At 43.5% G+C, this 17,500-nt stretch overlaps 2 protein-coding genes across 2 annotated transcripts; both read left to right on the top strand.

Moving 5' to 3' along the window:
* The first annotated feature begins 13,066 nt into the window (after window positions 1–13,066).
* LOC134548251 (histone acetyltransferase KAT2A-like) lies at window positions 13,067–13,837 on the top strand. The gene is made up of 2 exons (XM_063392852.1): window positions 13,067–13,559; window positions 13,733–13,837. The coding sequence occupies exons 1-2, from the start codon at window positions 13,207–13,209 to the stop codon at window positions 13,812–13,814; spliced, it is 435 nt and encodes a 144-aa protein (XP_063248922.1). The 5' UTR covers window positions 13,067–13,206; the 3' UTR covers window positions 13,815–13,837.
* TMSB4X (thymosin beta 4 X-linked) lies at window positions 13,715–15,290 on the top strand. The gene is made up of 3 exons (XM_063392854.1): window positions 13,715–13,836; window positions 14,377–14,488; window positions 14,832–15,290. The coding sequence occupies exons 2-3, from the start codon at window positions 14,389–14,391 to the stop codon at window positions 14,864–14,866; spliced, it is 135 nt and encodes a 44-aa protein (XP_063248924.1). The 5' UTR covers window positions 13,715–13,836; window positions 14,377–14,388; the 3' UTR covers window positions 14,867–15,290.
* The last annotated feature ends 2,210 nt before the right edge of the window (window positions 15,291–17,500 follow it).

Here is a 17,500-nt window from a genome sequence, read left to right on the forward strand (position 1 = left end):
GCAATGCCTTCAGCAGCAGTCGGGGTAATCAGGGAATGTCCATTTTTTCTATAAGTGAGACTGTTTTCCAAGTCACTTCAATTTTTTTTTGAAATAGACTGTGTCTGTCAGGCTGCTAATAAAAATTCCCCTCTCAAAACACCTCTCACCTTGATAGAGGACTGCTGATTCTTACTTTTACGTGTACACGTTTAGTAGGGTTTTCCCATCCTGGCTATATTTTCTCAGTTTGGTTACAAGAACAGGAGTGGTCTCATGGGCCCTAAGGGAGTCAGGATATTTTAAAATATATGGGAATATATTGTATCAAACTTATTGATTTCCCATTACCCAAAGAAAGAAATTGGACTGGCTTGATCCTGGTTGGCAGTTCTTTATCATGATGTTGTCTTCTGGGTATTTAATCTTTTTTTCTGAGGTTTGAAGTTAGGCTGTTAAGTATATTATGATGCTGTGTTTCTGTATTCCACCTTTAAAAATGAGTGTAGACTTTGAGCTTTACAGCTTTTCAGAGATCTCTCTGGTCTCTTCCACATTCTTTGAAGAATCCCAAAAGTTATTACTTTTATTTGCTCCATAAATATCTTGTCAAATTTCATCAGAATGATTCAGCTCGACTTCACTGCCTAACTGAATCTTCCCTTAGCTTGAATGCCACTTCTATCTTCATCTCTCTAAATTAGTGTGATTAAGTCCTCGCAGAGTTTACCTTTTGGCACCCACAGGCATAAAGTATTTTTCTCATTTTCCTTAAAATTTCATAGGGAGGCTTAAGTTTTAGCCACCCATTTGCTCAGAAATTTTTATTTCATGATTGTGGATACTTAGTATGTCTCACCCCATATTAAGGCAGATGGACATCACCAACTAGATGAGGGAGTGGTAGGGAACACGACCCTCTGAGACAAATCCTAGGAGGTACAGGAGGTCTGGGGAATGGGAGATCCTGTGATTTCAAGCCATGCCCCTTCTTGCCCCTTGTCCCATGTCAAGTGGTTTCAAGACATGCCCTGTGCACTCATGCTCATGCAATGTTTTCAGCCCATCATGGTCTGAATGACAGATGAGGTTCAAGATGCTCTCCTACTACATTAAAATTTTAACCCCATTGGGTCTGAGTAGCTCCATCTGCCTGGAGGCTGCCCCATCTTTGGTGCCAGAGTGCCAAGAGCAGGCACGTGCTGCACCTCTGCTCTGCAAAGGCCAGGGGACATCACAAGTGGAGGACAGAGGGGTTCAGTGTTCCCCTGAGCAACAATGGAAGGCACCACCTGTGGGAGATGCCTCTGGTCCCTCCCTTGTCTAATCCAGGAAACACAATTACAAGCAGACTGCACCTTCCTCCGAAGCTTCCTGAGCTCCCATTGTAGGCTTCAGGACAAGTGTGGTAGCAAAATTAAGGCAAATTTTTCTCTTTCCCCTGCTCTCCAGGCTGCATACTGATGTGTTCAGTGAGGCATTGCCTATGTTAGGCATCTGGATTACAGCAGGCTGGATTTCATCCATCCAATGTTGATGATCTATTTGTAAAATCTCAGAGGAATACTGATATTATGCAATCACATGAGTACTTTAATACATCATTTGAAAAGTGGCAGATTTATATAAAGTATTTAAGAAGCGGAAAGAAAAATTATCCCAAATACTCATTTATATATACAAAGTCATTTTACAGTGTTTCTTTAAATCTTGCCCCCAAGAAAAGCTTAGGTCAAAACCTTGTGTCAGAAAATAATTAATCAGTTCTGTGAGGTAGACTGATCAGTCTCACTCTTTACTTCATTCTTTCTCCATTACCAAATCCTTCCTTAATCCTTCATTCTTTTCCTTTGCCCATTAATTGAAAACAGTAACTTTCTCTCCTCGAGACAGTTTTGACTAGAAGCGTCAAAAGTGAGTCTCTGTTGTCCCCATCTCAGCTGATATACACAGCCTCAGCCCTCCTTATAGTCTGGGGATAGTAGGGGGTGGCCACCAAATTGACCTATTTTGGCACCAAACCACAGGACAAAGACAAATGCCAATGGAATACTAATTTAGATAATATCCATAGCATATCTTAGCTGGTGCAAAAGAAATGATGGACTCTTTTAAGGTTTTAAATTCCAGGTGAGTTACTATGGATGCTGGGGGCAGATGGGCAACTACCCAGATTAATAAATATAAATGACTTTTTATGCTGGCTGACTTTCTGTGTTATCCTCCCCAAATCAAAAGGGACTTTGGGTATTTGAAAGATTCAATGCCAAAATAAAAAGAGCAGTCCCATATGTGACTTCTTTGCCTGTGTCTAGTTTCAGTTATTAAAGGCAAAGGATAACCAAACTGCTGAGCTCCAAAAAATTGCCCAAGTGTAATGACACAGGATAGCTCATTTTGAGCAATCCATTCATAAATGCATTAATACAACTCAAGCACAGCTCCACGTGGCCTTCCCTCAGCAAAACAGTATCCCCTGCAAACACTAACTCTGTTTCATGGTATTATTTATTTTCTTCCTAACTATGTTTTGTTTGCTAGGCATTAATATTAAAAGCATGATTGTAGAGTTGGTGAAAAGCAAATGCAAATGCAGATAAGGAAGAAGGACTGGTTTGAATTGCAATAAAGACCACTTGCTGCCATTTTCCATCTCATTCAGAAGCTCTGCTCTGTTACAGTCTAAAAAGGGAAACAATACACAGGAGCCGATGAGTAATACAAAAGTAATCAGTAAGTCTGAAAACTTCATTAAGCTATTAAATGACTAGTTTGTTCTCATCAGGGACAACTGCCTAAGCATTCAGTAGCAATAATATCACTCTGGCTAGACAAGCAAGGTGGTACCATGGGTGTGACTGAACCATGGTCACCGTGCTTTTCTCTGGTCTCTGCCTAGCAAACAGAGGCAGTCTCAAAAGCCATGACAAATCTCGAGGGAACCTGGCTGGGCTGCACTGATTACTTTCAAAAGAAGATAATAAAAAGCAACCTGATGAAGATTTAATAAAGGTGATGAATGACATAGAGGAAAAAGAATAACTGGAGATATCTGTTTATCACTTGCCCTTGTGGCAAAAGCAGAACTCCAGTGAAACTCCATGCATCTGCTGTTGGTAAAAAGATTTCTCATACAACTAAAAATTAACTATGTGAATTCCCACCAGGTATCAAGGAGAAGAGTTTGGTAAAGCTCATGAAAAGTGACATGAAACAAATACCCAATTACAATCTGTTCTCCTGAAGGAGCATAAAGCCCTATGCCTCACTGCAATGCACAGTGGGCTTCTCACATCAATAATGGATGCAGAAGCATCCACATCACAGTCTTTGCATGGGTCTTTGCAACTCTACCACGTTGATAACTTACTCATTGTATTCAGACCGAATATTTATCTCCAGTCTATTTTTCCTGCTGTTTCTAATCTATGGCACTATTTTTTCCTCACTATCTGAGTTCAGAGTCCCCATAAAATATGTTTCCCATAAGATTTTTGTTTGTTTGTTTGTTTTTTAATAAAGCAGTTACATATTCTTGTTTACTGTCCTTCTAGGCCTTGCTTTCTAACGTCTTAGGAAGCATCATCTTAATATTTTCCAGAAGCCATATTAACACATCATAGAATATTTTCTGAGCATATGCTAAAACTCCAGCTAATGAAACCATACAAATGTTTAATTAAATAAAACTTATGCAGTGCAGTCTACCCACCAAAGTACTTGCCCAGCAGTTGACTGTAATGAGATCATGTGGATTCCTATCAGATCTGCTTCTTCAAAACTTTTGAAGTGATTTACTGACTTAGAATATTGGAACTTAAATTGAAAACAAGTGAGTTCTCATCTCTCTGAATGCAGGTTGTTCATCACTGGGTCCCTCATCCTTACCAAGAACAGGAAACTGAGAAACCTCAGCATTTTCTCTTGACTAACTCCCTTCATACTTCTTGCTCGTCCTTTCTTCCCTCAGGAAGGAAAAACACCATAAATTTCTCTTTGCTTCTGTGGATTTTAACTTTAAAAAATGGATGAAACTAGTCTTCAAAATATTTGTTTCATCTTCAAAATAAATGGTCTTATTTTCCAAATACAGTGTGAACAGCAGCTATTGGCAAAGCCAGCAAATCAAAAGCAAGTTATTTGTGGAACACATAACCATGGAGTTGGAAGCCCATATGCTGCAGATCAATGGGGATGGTGAAGCAATTGTGCCCCATGGCATGAGCTCAAGAAAGATGTTCGAACAAACACCAACAGACTTTTTTATTTCTTGTTGAAGTATTCTATGGATTAATTGAGACAGACTACTAAGTACAATCCTCCTGCTATCAACAGAGTTGTATTCCTATTTTTCTGATAACCTTGTATGGTTCTGGGAGAGGACATATAATTTTAGATTCCTCATATTAATGAATTTTAGGAAAAAAAGCATACTATCTAATTATTAGTAGTCCCTTAATGTTCAGAGCTTTCCTCATGGCAGTGTGTTGGAGTTGCAAACACAGAACAAAAATATGGGTTTAGACTCACTGCAGGAACAGTCATTTTGCTCACCAGCAATTGATAAATGAAGTTCTTGCTGTAACTGGGTCCCGGGATCAGCAGGAGAGAGTCTCTTTAGATCACTGTAATTCATTACTCACTCAGCAATGAAATCAACCCACATTTATGGAGTCCTAGTCCCTCACTCTTTTGAAGATTTTGAAGCAAATTTGAGATTTTTCAACTTCATAGCAAAGATGGTGATAGTTGTAAGCTTCATGTGAACAACAATTTTGTGCATGAACCCACAGCAGGGCTATGTTTCAATTCAGTATCATCTTTCAATGGGTGAAAATGTGTGGTTGGATGGTTGCTCCTGAGATCCAGAAGGGAGATTTGGGATGTGCTGTACATTTTGCTACCCTCAGTGCTAAGGAGGGGTGAGAGGAAGCTTTTCAGGAAATCCATTTTGGCTGAGGAGCCTGAATTTTTTTCCCCTTAAATAATTTTGCTTATGTCAGTAACACATCCAAATAGGAAAGGTTCTCCATTGCTTTGCTTTCATTTTAGTGGTGTATGAACTGGATGTGAAACATTAACCCTTACTGCCTGGGTAGGCTATTTTCCAGCAAGGTAAAAAATGTTAATGTGAATGACCCCCAGGCTAAGAAACATAACTAAAACCAAATATAGAATAATGTAATAGACTATTATAGGCATACTAAACTATCATATTACATTAAAATGTACTGTATATATTATGCTGCATTTTTATGTTGTAGATGTATTACATATTCCATATTTTATGTTCTGTATTACTGTACATATATATATAATATGTATGATATATTGTATTTTGTACTATACATATTATATATTATACATATATATGTATATGCTGTAGGTACATATACAGATATATAAGGATTATTATCACCACCATCTCTGGCCACACTCTCAGAGATATGGTAGAAACAAACAGATTTTTGGGGAGTCAGGGTTCTGTTGTGTGTTAGTCATGGTCTGATCAAACATTAAGGAATTCTGGAGTGATGTAATTTCTAGATCTTTGATAAACTTAGTCATGAGCAAAACACTGGGTGCTCAAAGTAGCTTATGTACCTCTTTCAGGACACGTATGGATCTTTTCTGCTGAAGGTGACCTTCAGTGTGTGAAGCCTGTGTTTTCTTGAATACTGATGTTCAGTCTGTGCAGACTCATGGCAATGCCCAATAAAATTTGAACTCTAGTTTATACATACACAATTGCATTCCCTCCAAATAACCAGGGTTAGGACTAAGCAATGGCAGGACTAACACTAGCAGAGGCAGTGAGTGTAAAGTTTATTGTGGGAAAATGATCCCTTATGGAACTTGAGGATTAACATCTATGCTGAGTGTGTATTGCTGAGAGAGAAATGAAACTTTCCATCTAGTGAACGTCTCCCTCCAGCTGTCCAGTTCGGGCACGGCTTGATTTTAGACCGGGATTCTTGGAATATTTGGCTATCACGACAGGCATTGCGGACGTGAGGCATTGAAAGTGTGTGTCGATACAAGCCACAGCCCACTGGTGGCAGCAGCTCGTTAGGAGTGGACGAGCGCTGCTTGAGCAGCACGTGGTCTGAGCACAAACACATCTCTGGGCACAGACAGCTCTCAGATCTCGTTCAACCTACGTGGATGCTCCTCTTTCTCATCCCAGAATGCAGGTTTCATGAAGACCACTGCTGTGACATAAATTAAAAGTGAGGGGGACAATCGTCCAAATACCACGAGGCTGAGTTGAGATGTGCTCCCTTTGGAACGTTTGGTACCATCCCCAATTTCACATCTATTCTGTATAAGGCACAATGAGTAACTGTAATAAATGGAAGTTGGACCCTTATTAATATTAATAGCAAATAATCATGGACTAAAAAAAAAAAAAAAAAAAAAAAAAAAAAAAACCTAAATATTTTTACTCGTTCTCTTTCTGTGTGATAGCTTGCATTCAGGTTCAAAGTAGCTGTACACCTTTCTGCACAAATGAGCTCTGCCTGGCTGCCTACAGTGACATATTTTGGCAGTAATCCACTATGTCAATATCTATTAGTGTTATTGTTGTTGTTTTTCCTGAGCATGTGTGCAGCAACTTCCTACCAACCTTAAAACATGCCAGGGAATGCTTTTGTTTCTGTCAGACATAAACAAACTTGTAGCTATGATAATGAGCATGAGGCTGAACTTGGGATGCCACAGACCCTGTTATCTCCAGAAGGATTCCTCTTCTTGCAAGGGAAAATGGACTGTTCCCACCTGTTCCCTGTTCCTGGACTGTTCCATCTGTTCCCACTGCTACTTTTTCTGCCATCAACCATGTCTGTGGGTGTACACATCTAAGTCTGACACCTTAAAAACAAAAATCACAAACTTTATCAATTTTTAATCCCTAGCACTGGTTTATACCTTTCTGTGTGGAATAACCTAAACATTCCTAGGGCAAAGTGCTGTATTCCTGAGTCCCCTGCCAGTTGGTCTTAATGGTCTCAAGAGCAAAACTAGCCCAGGTGAGATTGTTTGAAAAAGTGAGACAGTGATATAGCCTGAGAAAATTCTAAATACCTACCAAGCACGGGGTCCTTTTCAACCCACACAACCTGCATGTGTGACTTTGCTGCAACAGATGACCCTGCCAATCCACACCTCTGTTTACACCTAGACATTGTAATTCCCCTCTAACTTAAAAGAAAAACGTGAGAGAAAAAGATTCACAAGTTTCAGGAACTGTGTGGGTGCCAAGGACACACGTTTGTCCGGTGATAAGAGAGCTGTGAGATGAGAGATGCTGTGAAAGCTGTGCCTTTCATCTGCAAGAAGGTAAGCCTGCAACACACACACACACACATGCCTAGTCCGTGACGCCTGTGGAATACACCAGAGACAAATAAAATCCAGGTTTATGGCAGTTACAAGAAGCACTTCTTCTCCCTTGCATTTTACAAACTGGTACTATAACGAAAGCATCACATCAAGAAAATTTCAATGACTGGATGTGCTTTACCTCAAGAGCTTCATCTCTCACTCCTTACCCTGGTGTAAGATTGAATGTCAAGGATGTGAGACAGATTTTTGAGCAGACCTCCTAGCTATTTTTATATCTTGCCGGGTGGCAAACTTAGTTTCTTCTATTTTCTTTTTTTTTTTTTCCTTTTTTTTCTCCCAAAATTAAATTAAGAAGGGAGTAGTGTTGAAAAATAAATAGATAAATGAGATACATAAACCCACATGAAAACTTTGAAAAACCTCATCTGCCTACAACCTTACAAGAGACAAAAGATTGTTGCACTTGTTTGAGTTTGGGAAGCCAAAACCAGAAAGAAACTTGATAGCTGAATACATTTAAGATAGTTTTAAAGCAAATGCCTCAGATATGGCTAGCAGCATTCAGCACAAGTGGTAAAATCCACCCAGGAAAATCAACATAAAGCAATAAACCTGGGGTGAGTTCCAAGTTGCCACTAGTTTAAAGCCAGCTCAGAGATAACTATATACAGAGCACATAGCACAGGTGTGGCCTCAAGGGTAGTGCCAATTTCTAAGCTAAATAAATAAGTCCTTCTGTATGCTTATACACAGTGACTTACACTGCTCTTCTGTGTCATGCCAACTTGTCATAAGAATGTTGGCTGTGGAGGGAGGGAGGCCCACTTTGGAATGACATAATTCACCTAATTAATGATGCTGGGTACATTTTGTAGCTGTGATACTCATCTCTGAGTACAGTATGCAATGTGGGTATCCTGGGGATTGTCTCTGACAGGTATTTCCTTTTTTCTGTGCTGTTTCTTACAAGCAAGTGGACTGGCAATCCTCAAGGGGACTGCCAAAGCTCACACAATAGCCTAGGCAGCCTGACGCTATTAGTCATTGTTTCATTCTGAGTGTTTACTTCGGTCATTCCTTTTTCAGTGGAAAGCTGATAAGAATAGCTGCCTTGTCTCTTGTACACATGGATGTCTTTGTGTTTTGAATGGACACCACAATATTTTGAACTCCTATCTGGCTTTACCTTTGCATTGAAAGAAATTCATATTCAGTGATGGCATAAAAATCCAGTCTTTTCAATTTGCCTGAGATTTCTGTTTGTAATCTCCATTGACACCCATACCCATGCCATAAAATTAGCACTTTTGCTTAGGAGAAACCTAGTATTGCAGGAACAAGGGGTTGCACTAGGAGAAATTATTCATCATGCTTTTGTGATGCATAATGCTGATATTGTCGCTTACACACTTTCAAAATTATTATTTTTACTCATCTAAATGAGAGGAAGGTTGCTGCAAAAACCAGAAAGTGGTGGCACTTGTGAAACTTTGGCACAGAGATGCTTTTCCTCAGGCAGGAGATATGCTAGGGTATTGTTCTCAGTTCTCTCAGGTACTTTCCAACTCAATCACTATTTCTTGAGATAGCTTTCAAACATACTGTTTACATATAGAATCATAGAATAAGTGAGGTAGGAAAAGACCGGTAAGATCCTGAAATCAAATCATTAACCCAGCACTGCCAACTCCACTGCTAAACCATGTACCCACGTGCCTGTGTGAAAAACACAAGACAAATAACTGGAAGTTTGATGGATCCCTGCAAATGTACAGATGTCCTTATGAAACTTTGAGACATACATCTCTTGCTTCTTCTCCATTTATTAGAAATTTCAGAGTACTATGACAAGAAATTCTTAGCATCCCTGAAAAGCCAGAAATGACAGCTGAAGGCCCCCTCATCTTGTTTGCTTTGTTATTGATGGTATGCAGGCAGCCTTCCACTTACGGTATTTGAATAGCCTGGCTTCCAAACTCTTGCATTGCCACAACTTTCCACGTGCATTAAATAAAGGCTCAGCACTCTTCATTTATTGTTTATGAGTACAGGCAAGGCAGGGAAAACAGAGTCAGGCAGATTGGTGTGGGAGAGGAGCATCTGCTACTGGAGGGTATTTAGCTTCCTGTGCAGCAATCTGAGCTTCCTAGCCTGGCTTCTCTTCTCCCACTAATTTCTGAAAGTCAGGACCTGTTGCAAAGTCCCCTTTTGTCAAGAACAGTAAAAAAGGAAATGTCACTTCTTGTAAAGCCAATTAGCACCAGAACCTATTCAGCTAGGACAAGCATTTTGCAATCCCTCTTCCGAAATCAAGTGGTGGGGGGAAGGGAAGGTTCTCCTTTTAAAAATGTTGTTCCACGAATCAATTACCCTTTTTTTAATTTTAATTGTCGGTAGCAATTTGTGGAATGTAGCACACCACGAATACTCTGCTCTGGTGTTTGAACAACTGAACACCCAAGCCCTGATGTCACTGTCAACACCTTGCTGCTGTTGGCAGGGAGGCAGTGCAGAAAGTGACTGCCCAAAGGGATTGTCTCTTCACTTACACTCTCGGGCTCACTGCCAGCTCCTGTTTCCTCTAGCAGTATATGCAGTGAGAGAAAGCATCCTCTCTCAGAGAGTGAAGCATGTGAAAAGAAGATTTCACATGTGAAACTGAGACCTGGAAAACAATCACTTGGCTTCCCTTTCTTTAATTTATTTCCCATATGATGGAGAAATTTGCATAGAGAGTTTATTCTTAGCTTACTAGTCATTTTTATGTGCCTAGATGGGAATTAACCTTAGGAGCTTTATCACACAGATGTTGCATGGTCCTTTACTTTTTTTCTTTTTTTTTTAATAAATGTGTAAACTCTGGCAGAATAAGCATAAGGTCAGAAGATTTCTGCTTCTGATGATGTTTCAAAATATTCTTTGAATAGAGTTCAAGGAAAAGTCCATGGAAGTGAGTTTGAGATACAGACACTTCCACTGACAGCTGCTGGTATCTGATTAAGCCCCTGTTGCCTGGCCTTGAGCAAGCCTCATATCAGTATGTACTTACCTGAAGAAATGCTCATGTTTTTCATAAGGCTTCACACTTGAACATAAAATGAGTTTAAGAACTGTGGTTTACCAATTACTACCTTTCCTGCAATGTGAATTTATTAGAAGGCAAGAAAGAACTTGCTGCCTTGCTCTAGTTCAATCCTTGAAGGTGTTAGCCGAAAACTATGTTAGCAAGGGTCCAATTTCCTTCTTGCAAATGGAATCAACAATGTGCTGAAAAGTGCTTTCCTTTAACATGCAAATGACTGATAGAGTGCATGTCTAGCAGGGTACTACAACACCAAATATTAGTTGACTTTTTCAACTGATTTGTGTGGGGGTTTTTTGTTTGTTTATTGCTTTTTTAAAAAATAACCACAGGAAGAAACTGCTGACACAAAACTCAATAACACACTTTAAAAAATATATAAAATATCAGCTCATTAATATCCACACTAAGAAGTCTTAAGCTAGCTATCCCTTACGACTCATGGCCTCAGACATTTATTGAGGATGTCAGCTCTTTCCCATCTAAGTGTGCTTTGTTGTCCTTAGATGTTACTTGACATGTGACAGTTTTGCAGGAACATATATCTTCCTTGCATTCTCCAAATAATAACAAATATAAGCAAACATAAAAGCACAAGGAGATGTACAATTTCTCGGGCTGCACCACTAATGCACACTGTTATGGAGAGGATTTAATTCCACAGAAATTAGCTGACCTCTTGCCACCAAAATGCAACAATACTCATTTTGCTTCACCAGAACAATCCTGCCTTCCTATGGAAAGTACACGTAACATTACTAATGTGCTGTGACTACCTCAAGTATTTCTCCACCAGAAAGAAGGTATCGGAAGGCAGAGAAACAGCAACAGTGTAAATCTTTTGTCACTGTATCTCAGAACTGTAATTGAATCTAAGCTCAGCAGTGGAGTCTGGTTTGTAGATAGCAGCAAAGCTCTATCTAAGGCTGTGGCTGACACTGATGTAGGGGATCCATGGCTCTGTCCCAAAATGAGCAGAAGAAAAGAAGGCAATGTTGCTACTGGACAAGAAGTTTCTGAAAAGAATGCCAGACCCCAGTGATACAAACATTTGCTGTTCTCTAATTTCAGGAGCACATTTCCTGCACTGAAGTCAGGGGAATACTGACTTGCTTAGACAAATCTGTGAGAAGTTAGAGAATCCATAGAGGAGAACCATTCTAAAGAAGATTTATATTACATTTACTCTCACTTAAAAATCAGAAAAATCTTTGGCAAAGCTGGAAAATCTGGGGCTGTAACATCATTGGGGATGCTTATGAACTGATCATCAGAGAAATTTCACAATTCCTTGTCATGAGGTTCAATGCCCTAAAGCGTCAAAGCAGTAAAGGGCCATAAATTTGTTTTACAGAACTTGCTCAAAAGCTAGCAGAGTTAGCTGGTATCCAACACAGAAGATCCCTTGGAAACATTTTTAATGCCATTATTATGAAAATATGTAAAGATCCTCAAATTATATGATATATTCCTCGTCCTTGCTTTCCTGAGAAGTTCCTCTGCCCTTCATTCTTGCGCAGTTCCTGGCTCACACCATGTTCATCTCAGTTTTGGAGGTGCTCAAGAACTGCAGGAGGAAACTAGACTTTTATACACCTCATCTCTAATTGCTAAGGAGCTTGGCTTTAGGATGTGGGCTGACTGGAAATCCTGGTTCACCATAGAAAATGTTGTTGGGATTGCCATGGGGACAAGATTTTACCTCCTTGAAAATACAGCTCTGGAAATGCTATGAAAAATAGCCAGCCAAGGGGGGAGAGGACAACCATGAAACAGAGAAAGCAGCATCCCCAGGGAATTTACTGAAATGTGTTTACAGTTGTCCTTGCATGTATTAATACTGTTTGTGACTCAGGGCTTTTAATTCATCAGCAATCACACTGGCATCGAATACCCTGCTGGAGGGCAAGGAGCAGGGAGCAATGCACTCCGTGGTTTCCATTCAGGTACACCAGAAGGAGCAGGAATTAGGCGAATTCCCACACGCCTGCTCCTGTACCCCCTCACACCTCGAAAGCGAGCGTGCCTTTGCTCCCGTGCAGAGCTGCTGCCAGACAAAGGCGCAGAGATTTCCCCGTCTCCCTGTCAGTCAGCCACACGCACACACACACACACACACACACTCCCCCCGGCGTCTCTCGGCTCTTTCACGTGAACAATTCAGTTATTTCCCAATGCCGTATTTGCCGAAAGAGGAATCACGGGTCCCCCACACCCCTTGCTTCTGCCCCCTCCCCGCTGCAGCTGCCCACCAAGCAGATGATGATGCCGCGGTTGGGAGCGGTCGCTGCTCGGCGCTGCCTGTTTGACTCCCCCGAGCCGAGGGAGCCGCCGAGCACATCTGGAACACCGCATGGCGGGCAGGCAGCAGCCCTGCCCCGGCCGAGGGCCCCCACAGCCCCGCTCCCGGCCCCCGTCCCTCCGGGCACCGTCAGCCGGGGCCGGGCGGGCGGTGCCAGGGCGGGGCCGCGCCGTGCTCGGGAGCGGGGCTGGGAGGCAGGGCCCGGCGGCATCTGGCCACAGCCATTGTCTGCTGGCCCGGCACCAAAGCTGGCCTGGGGGCGGCGTGGGGTGGTTCCCTTCTGCTGCTGCAGGGCTGCGGCGACAGCAGCGATGGGATTTTGCTGTCCCTGCATCGGGATGCAAAGGCAGCGGGGGATCGGGGAGGGGGTTGGGGGGCGCGCCGGCTCCCGGAGCTCAGCAGGGACGAGGGGTTCGGCTTTTCCTTCTAAATGCCGACATTTCAGTAACGTTATCAGCGAGACGATATTGCTCAACCTGGAGAGCGTCACGCAGCGATGTGGAGCACAACCACCGCCCGGCTCCAGCCGAGCTCAGCCCTCCGCCACCGCGGGAGGAGGCCGCGGCTGCCCCTGCCCTGCCCGCTCCCTGCCCCTGCCCTGCCCGCTCCCTGTCCCTGCCCTGCCCGCTCCCTGCCCCTGCCCTGCCCGCTCCCTGCCCCTGCCCTGCTCTCGGCCCCCGGCCCGGACACGCAGCAGCCCCGGGACGGGGGCTCGGGAGCCGGGGGCAGTGGCCGCCCGCCCCGGCCCGTCCTGGGGCTACCTCCCATCGGCTGGGGCCGGGGCAGGGACCGAGGAGACTGGGGCGATGCTCGGCTACGAGCCGAGCTGAAAGCTGTGCTTGTGTCTGTGTGCGTGTCTGTGTGTGTAGCTTTGTGTGCGTGTACGCGTGTACGCGTGTGCGCGGGGAGGAGGAGGGCTGGGCGGTGAAGGGAGGGGAAGGAAGCAAGGGGGGAAAGAAGAAGAGAGAGAAACGCGGAAAGCGGCAAAATGGTTAGTGGTGACATCACCGTCATTTGCATAGGCGCGGGGATAAAACCGCCCCGCCAGCGAGCGCCCTTTATACTGGCGTGCGGAGCGGCGGCGGCAGCGAGCGGCGGGACTGAGCATCACCGCGCGGCGACACCGGTGGGTCCCGCCGCACCCCCCGGGCACCCCGGGCCCCGCAGCACGGGCAGCGTGAGCCCGGCAGCCCTGCCGGGGAGGGACCGCGAGCAGGGCAGGGCAGGGGGGCTTTTGTCCGCGGGGGTGGGAAGGAGGCGAGGAGGAAGGGAGGGGGCTATTGTCCGCGTCGGGGTATTGTCTGAGGGCGCGCTGCTGCAGGGCGGTGGCGTGCGAGGCGCGAGGCGGCTCTGTTGCCGTCACAGGGCTGTATTTTTTAATTAATTTTCCCTTACCGAGTTAAAAACGCGGTCAGCGCCGGGTACGTGCCCCCTATTGTACTCCGCAGCGCGCAGATAGTGGGAGCTGCCCCCGGTGGGGGCTGGCGGCGAACCGCAGCGCCTGGGATGCTGCATTATACGGACGCTTCTAAAAATCAGTGTTATATTTTGGAGTGTGTCGGGGGTGAAGCGCTCTGCGTGCAGCCGGCTGGAGCTGGCGGGGCCGGGCGGGGCCGGGCGGGCAGCCCCGGGCGGCGGTAACGCGCTGTCCCCTCCGCGCCCGCAGGCACCTGCCAACATGTCCGACAAGCCAGACATGGCCGAGATCGAGAAATTCGACAAGTCCAAATTGAAGAAGACAGAGACGCAAGAGAAAAACCCGCTGCCTTCAAAAGAAAGTGAGTGCGGGCAGGCGGCAGGGAAGAGCAGGAGCGGAGGGAGGGAGGAAAGGATGCAGGGAGGGAGGGAGGCGGGAGGAGACAAAGAGGGGCGGCAGGCGGGAGCGGGGGTGCGGCGGGCGTAGGGCGGAGGGAGGATACACGGCTGTGTCTGTGCTAGACAGCGAAAACCCGAACCCACCGCCAAGCAGCGCTTAATTTACAGTTATTTACACCCCGTTTTGGTCTGCGGCTAAAAATATACATTTATTTTAGCAATTTATAACAAGTGTTATGTGAATGTATTTCAGATTCTCGATTTTCATTTTGTTTTCTCCTTTTCTGTTTTTTCCCCCCTTTTTAGCAATTGAACAGGAGAAGCAAGCGGGTGAATCGTAATGAAATCTGCCCTTCCAAATTATGCACTGTACATTCCACAAGCATTGCCTTCTTATTTTACTTCTTTTAGCTGTTTAACTTTGTAAGATGCAAAGAGGTTGGATAAAGTTTAAAATGACTGTACTGCCCCTTTCACATCAAAAGAATAGAGAGAACTACTGACACTGAATGAAGGCGCTGCCTTTCCCTCTGCCTGTCTGGCTTTGGTCCTGGTGGCATGAAAGAGCTTGCATGTTGATGAAAGAAGAACTTGGGTGGGACTACAGTAGAGTAACACACGAATAAATGCAAAGCTGTACCAAGGTCCTGCGAGCTGTAAAATGCAGTTAATCGAGTGCCATTTTTTTTTTTTTTTTGTTCAAATGATTTTAATTATTGGAATGCACAATTTTTTTAATATGCAAATAAAATGTTTTAAAATCTGGATGGTATTTATGTCCTCTATTTGGAGAACTGTATCAATGGATAAGAAGCATAAGAGCCGGTACTGAGACACAGGATATTATAAAACCTTTGGAGATGCCTCAAACTTCAGTCACCATTCTTTTTTTTTCAATGTGTGTGCTCACCAATACGTAAACTTGTGATCCTCGAAGCTAGTTTTTAGACAGATTTCAGTAAAAAATTGTGTATCTTATAATTTGTCACCATGTGAGTATATCCCTTTAAGTATTTCTTTTATGTAGAGATTGATAAAGGCAAAAATCGGGCTGCATTTATTGCTTTGCCCCACCCATATCAGAGCTCTTTTATTAAGAACCGTTCTGTACTGTTGCAGAGCCTTGGTTGTATAAACCCCTAATTAGTTCGTTTAATAATTAAGGCTTGTTATTTTGATACAGTATTTAAAGGAAGCTGTAACTTGAATTTTGAGTCCAAGATTGAACATAAGCCTTTTATTTCGTAAAGCATTTAGTGGTTGGTGTCCCATGGAAATAGAAATAATTTTGCTATTATGTTGCTCATGTTTTGAACAACGTCTTTTAACAGTCTCCTTGATCGTGAGGACTGGTTTCAAAGTTCAAAAAACTACAGTCTTAAAAATTCAAAATGGACCATTTGGGGACAAGAACATTGTGATAACTTATAAAATAGAGATCATAATAAATGTGGCATGCGAACGACCACACTCCATTGCTGGTTTATGGCAATTCTTTCAGGCCTGGGACAGTTTTTGGTTATTTTTCTTCAAATGACTGCGGGTAAAACCTGTGATCCAGGGAGATCAGTAGGAGTCGACTTTAGCAGTCATGAATTTCATCTGAGTGGAGTGAGTAATGATCATTCTGGGAAACAAAAATGCTGTCAGATAACCTGTAGGAGGGTGGTGAGTGTGCTTCTGCAGTGCCTTAGGATTTGAGGCTGCATTAATTTCAGACAGTTCCTATAAAGCAAAAATGAGTCCCTCTGGGGAAGCTTGAGTTTTGCTGAGGCTGCTGACTTGGTGGGGTCGCGTAGATTTGCGATTTCATCCTCACTGCTTCCTAGAAGCATCTGACTGCATCAATAAACTGTGCTTGGTTTTACACCATTGAGGGCAGTGGGGCTCCTCTCCTTGGAGATTTGGCGGATGTCTGTGCTTCTGGAGAAGGTGGGAGCCAGAGGGGTGCTACATGCTTGAGGGCACAGTCCCCAGCCCCCCCAGCAGTGGAAAACTTGCAGAATTGAATGTTGATAAGAATCTCAGTTCAGGCTTGAGATTTTTTTGATGCGGTCCATGGGAAGATTTGGGAAATCCTGGTGTCATATAAGGACCTTCACAGTAATTTAAGGTGATGAGTTCAGGAAGGAAATGAACCATTTCTCGTGCTTGTTTAAGCTCTGATTTTATTCCCCATGTATAATGGGAAAGATGGGAAACTTACGAGCTGAGTTTCTGAAAAGTCAATTAATCAACTCCCAGCTACTGATCTTAATCAGGTAACATGGGATGTGACATGACTTGGTGCAGAAGTGTACAGTATGAGCTGCACGTGCGCAGATGAGTGCAAGCAAGTGCCTGCTTAGTGTGGATTTATCTACGGGAAAAAACCAGCAAGATATTTCTGAGGGAGGCAAAGCATGGGGTGTACACAGCTCTGCGTAAGTCAATGAAAGTGCATGCTGTAATACAGCACAGTTCAGCAAAAATGTAATGAGTGACGAGGCCTATGACTTCAGAACTGCACGTCCAAAGTGATCAGTGCTGGTCAAAGGGTGCCATCAGCTGCAACACGAGGTGGTGGGTTCAGGTCTGTTTTCAGGAGATAAGGCAATAAGCCACTGCTACTGTTATAGCTCTGTTCCTCCATCAAGGACTGAACAAAATTACAAAATCAACTGTGAAGAAAACCTTCCAGGTCAAATGCAGGGATTACTGACTGGAGTCTATCATTCTCTGCTTTGCTCCTTGTTCACCTCTTTTCATACATTCAAAGAAAATTTTGGCAGGTCTTTGCCATGCTTTGCATATAGGCAGTACTGAGGTGCTCATATCTGACACCTATTTCACGGCAATGCAATTGATGATGTGAAACATGAAGGCTTGGAATTGATTTTAATACTCAGGACTGTGTCTGGACTGGTTGTTGGGTGTTGTTAATAAAATCAGTCTCTTCAGCTGACAGTCTAGAAACTTTCATCAGCCACAAATTA

Source organism: Prinia subflava, chromosome 3, assembly GCF_021018805.1.
Source record: "Prinia subflava isolate CZ2003 ecotype Zambia chromosome 3, Cam_Psub_1.2, whole genome shotgun sequence".
Taxonomy (NCBI): domain Eukaryota; kingdom Metazoa; phylum Chordata; class Aves; order Passeriformes; family Cisticolidae; genus Prinia; species Prinia subflava.

What these genes read in the sequence shown, in the direction of transcription:
- TMSB4X (XM_063392854.1), top strand. Translation starts at nt 14,389, where the DNA reads ATGTCCGACAAGCCAGACATGGCCGAGATCGAGAAATTCGACAAGTCC. An exon ending in CCCGCTGCCTTCAAAAGAAA is followed by an intron (nt 14,489 to 14,831) that starts GTGAGTGCGGGC and finishes CCCCCTTTTTAG; the next exon opens with CAATTGAACAGGAGAAGCAA.
- LOC134548251 (XM_063392852.1), top strand. Translation starts at nt 13,207, where the DNA reads ATGTGGAGCACAACCACCGCCCGGCTCCAGCCGAGCTCAGCCCTCCGC. An exon ending in AAAGCTGTGCTTGTGTCTGT is followed by an intron (nt 13,560 to 13,732) that starts GTGCGTGTCTGT and finishes TCATTTGCATAG; the next exon opens with GCGCGGGGATAAAACCGCCC.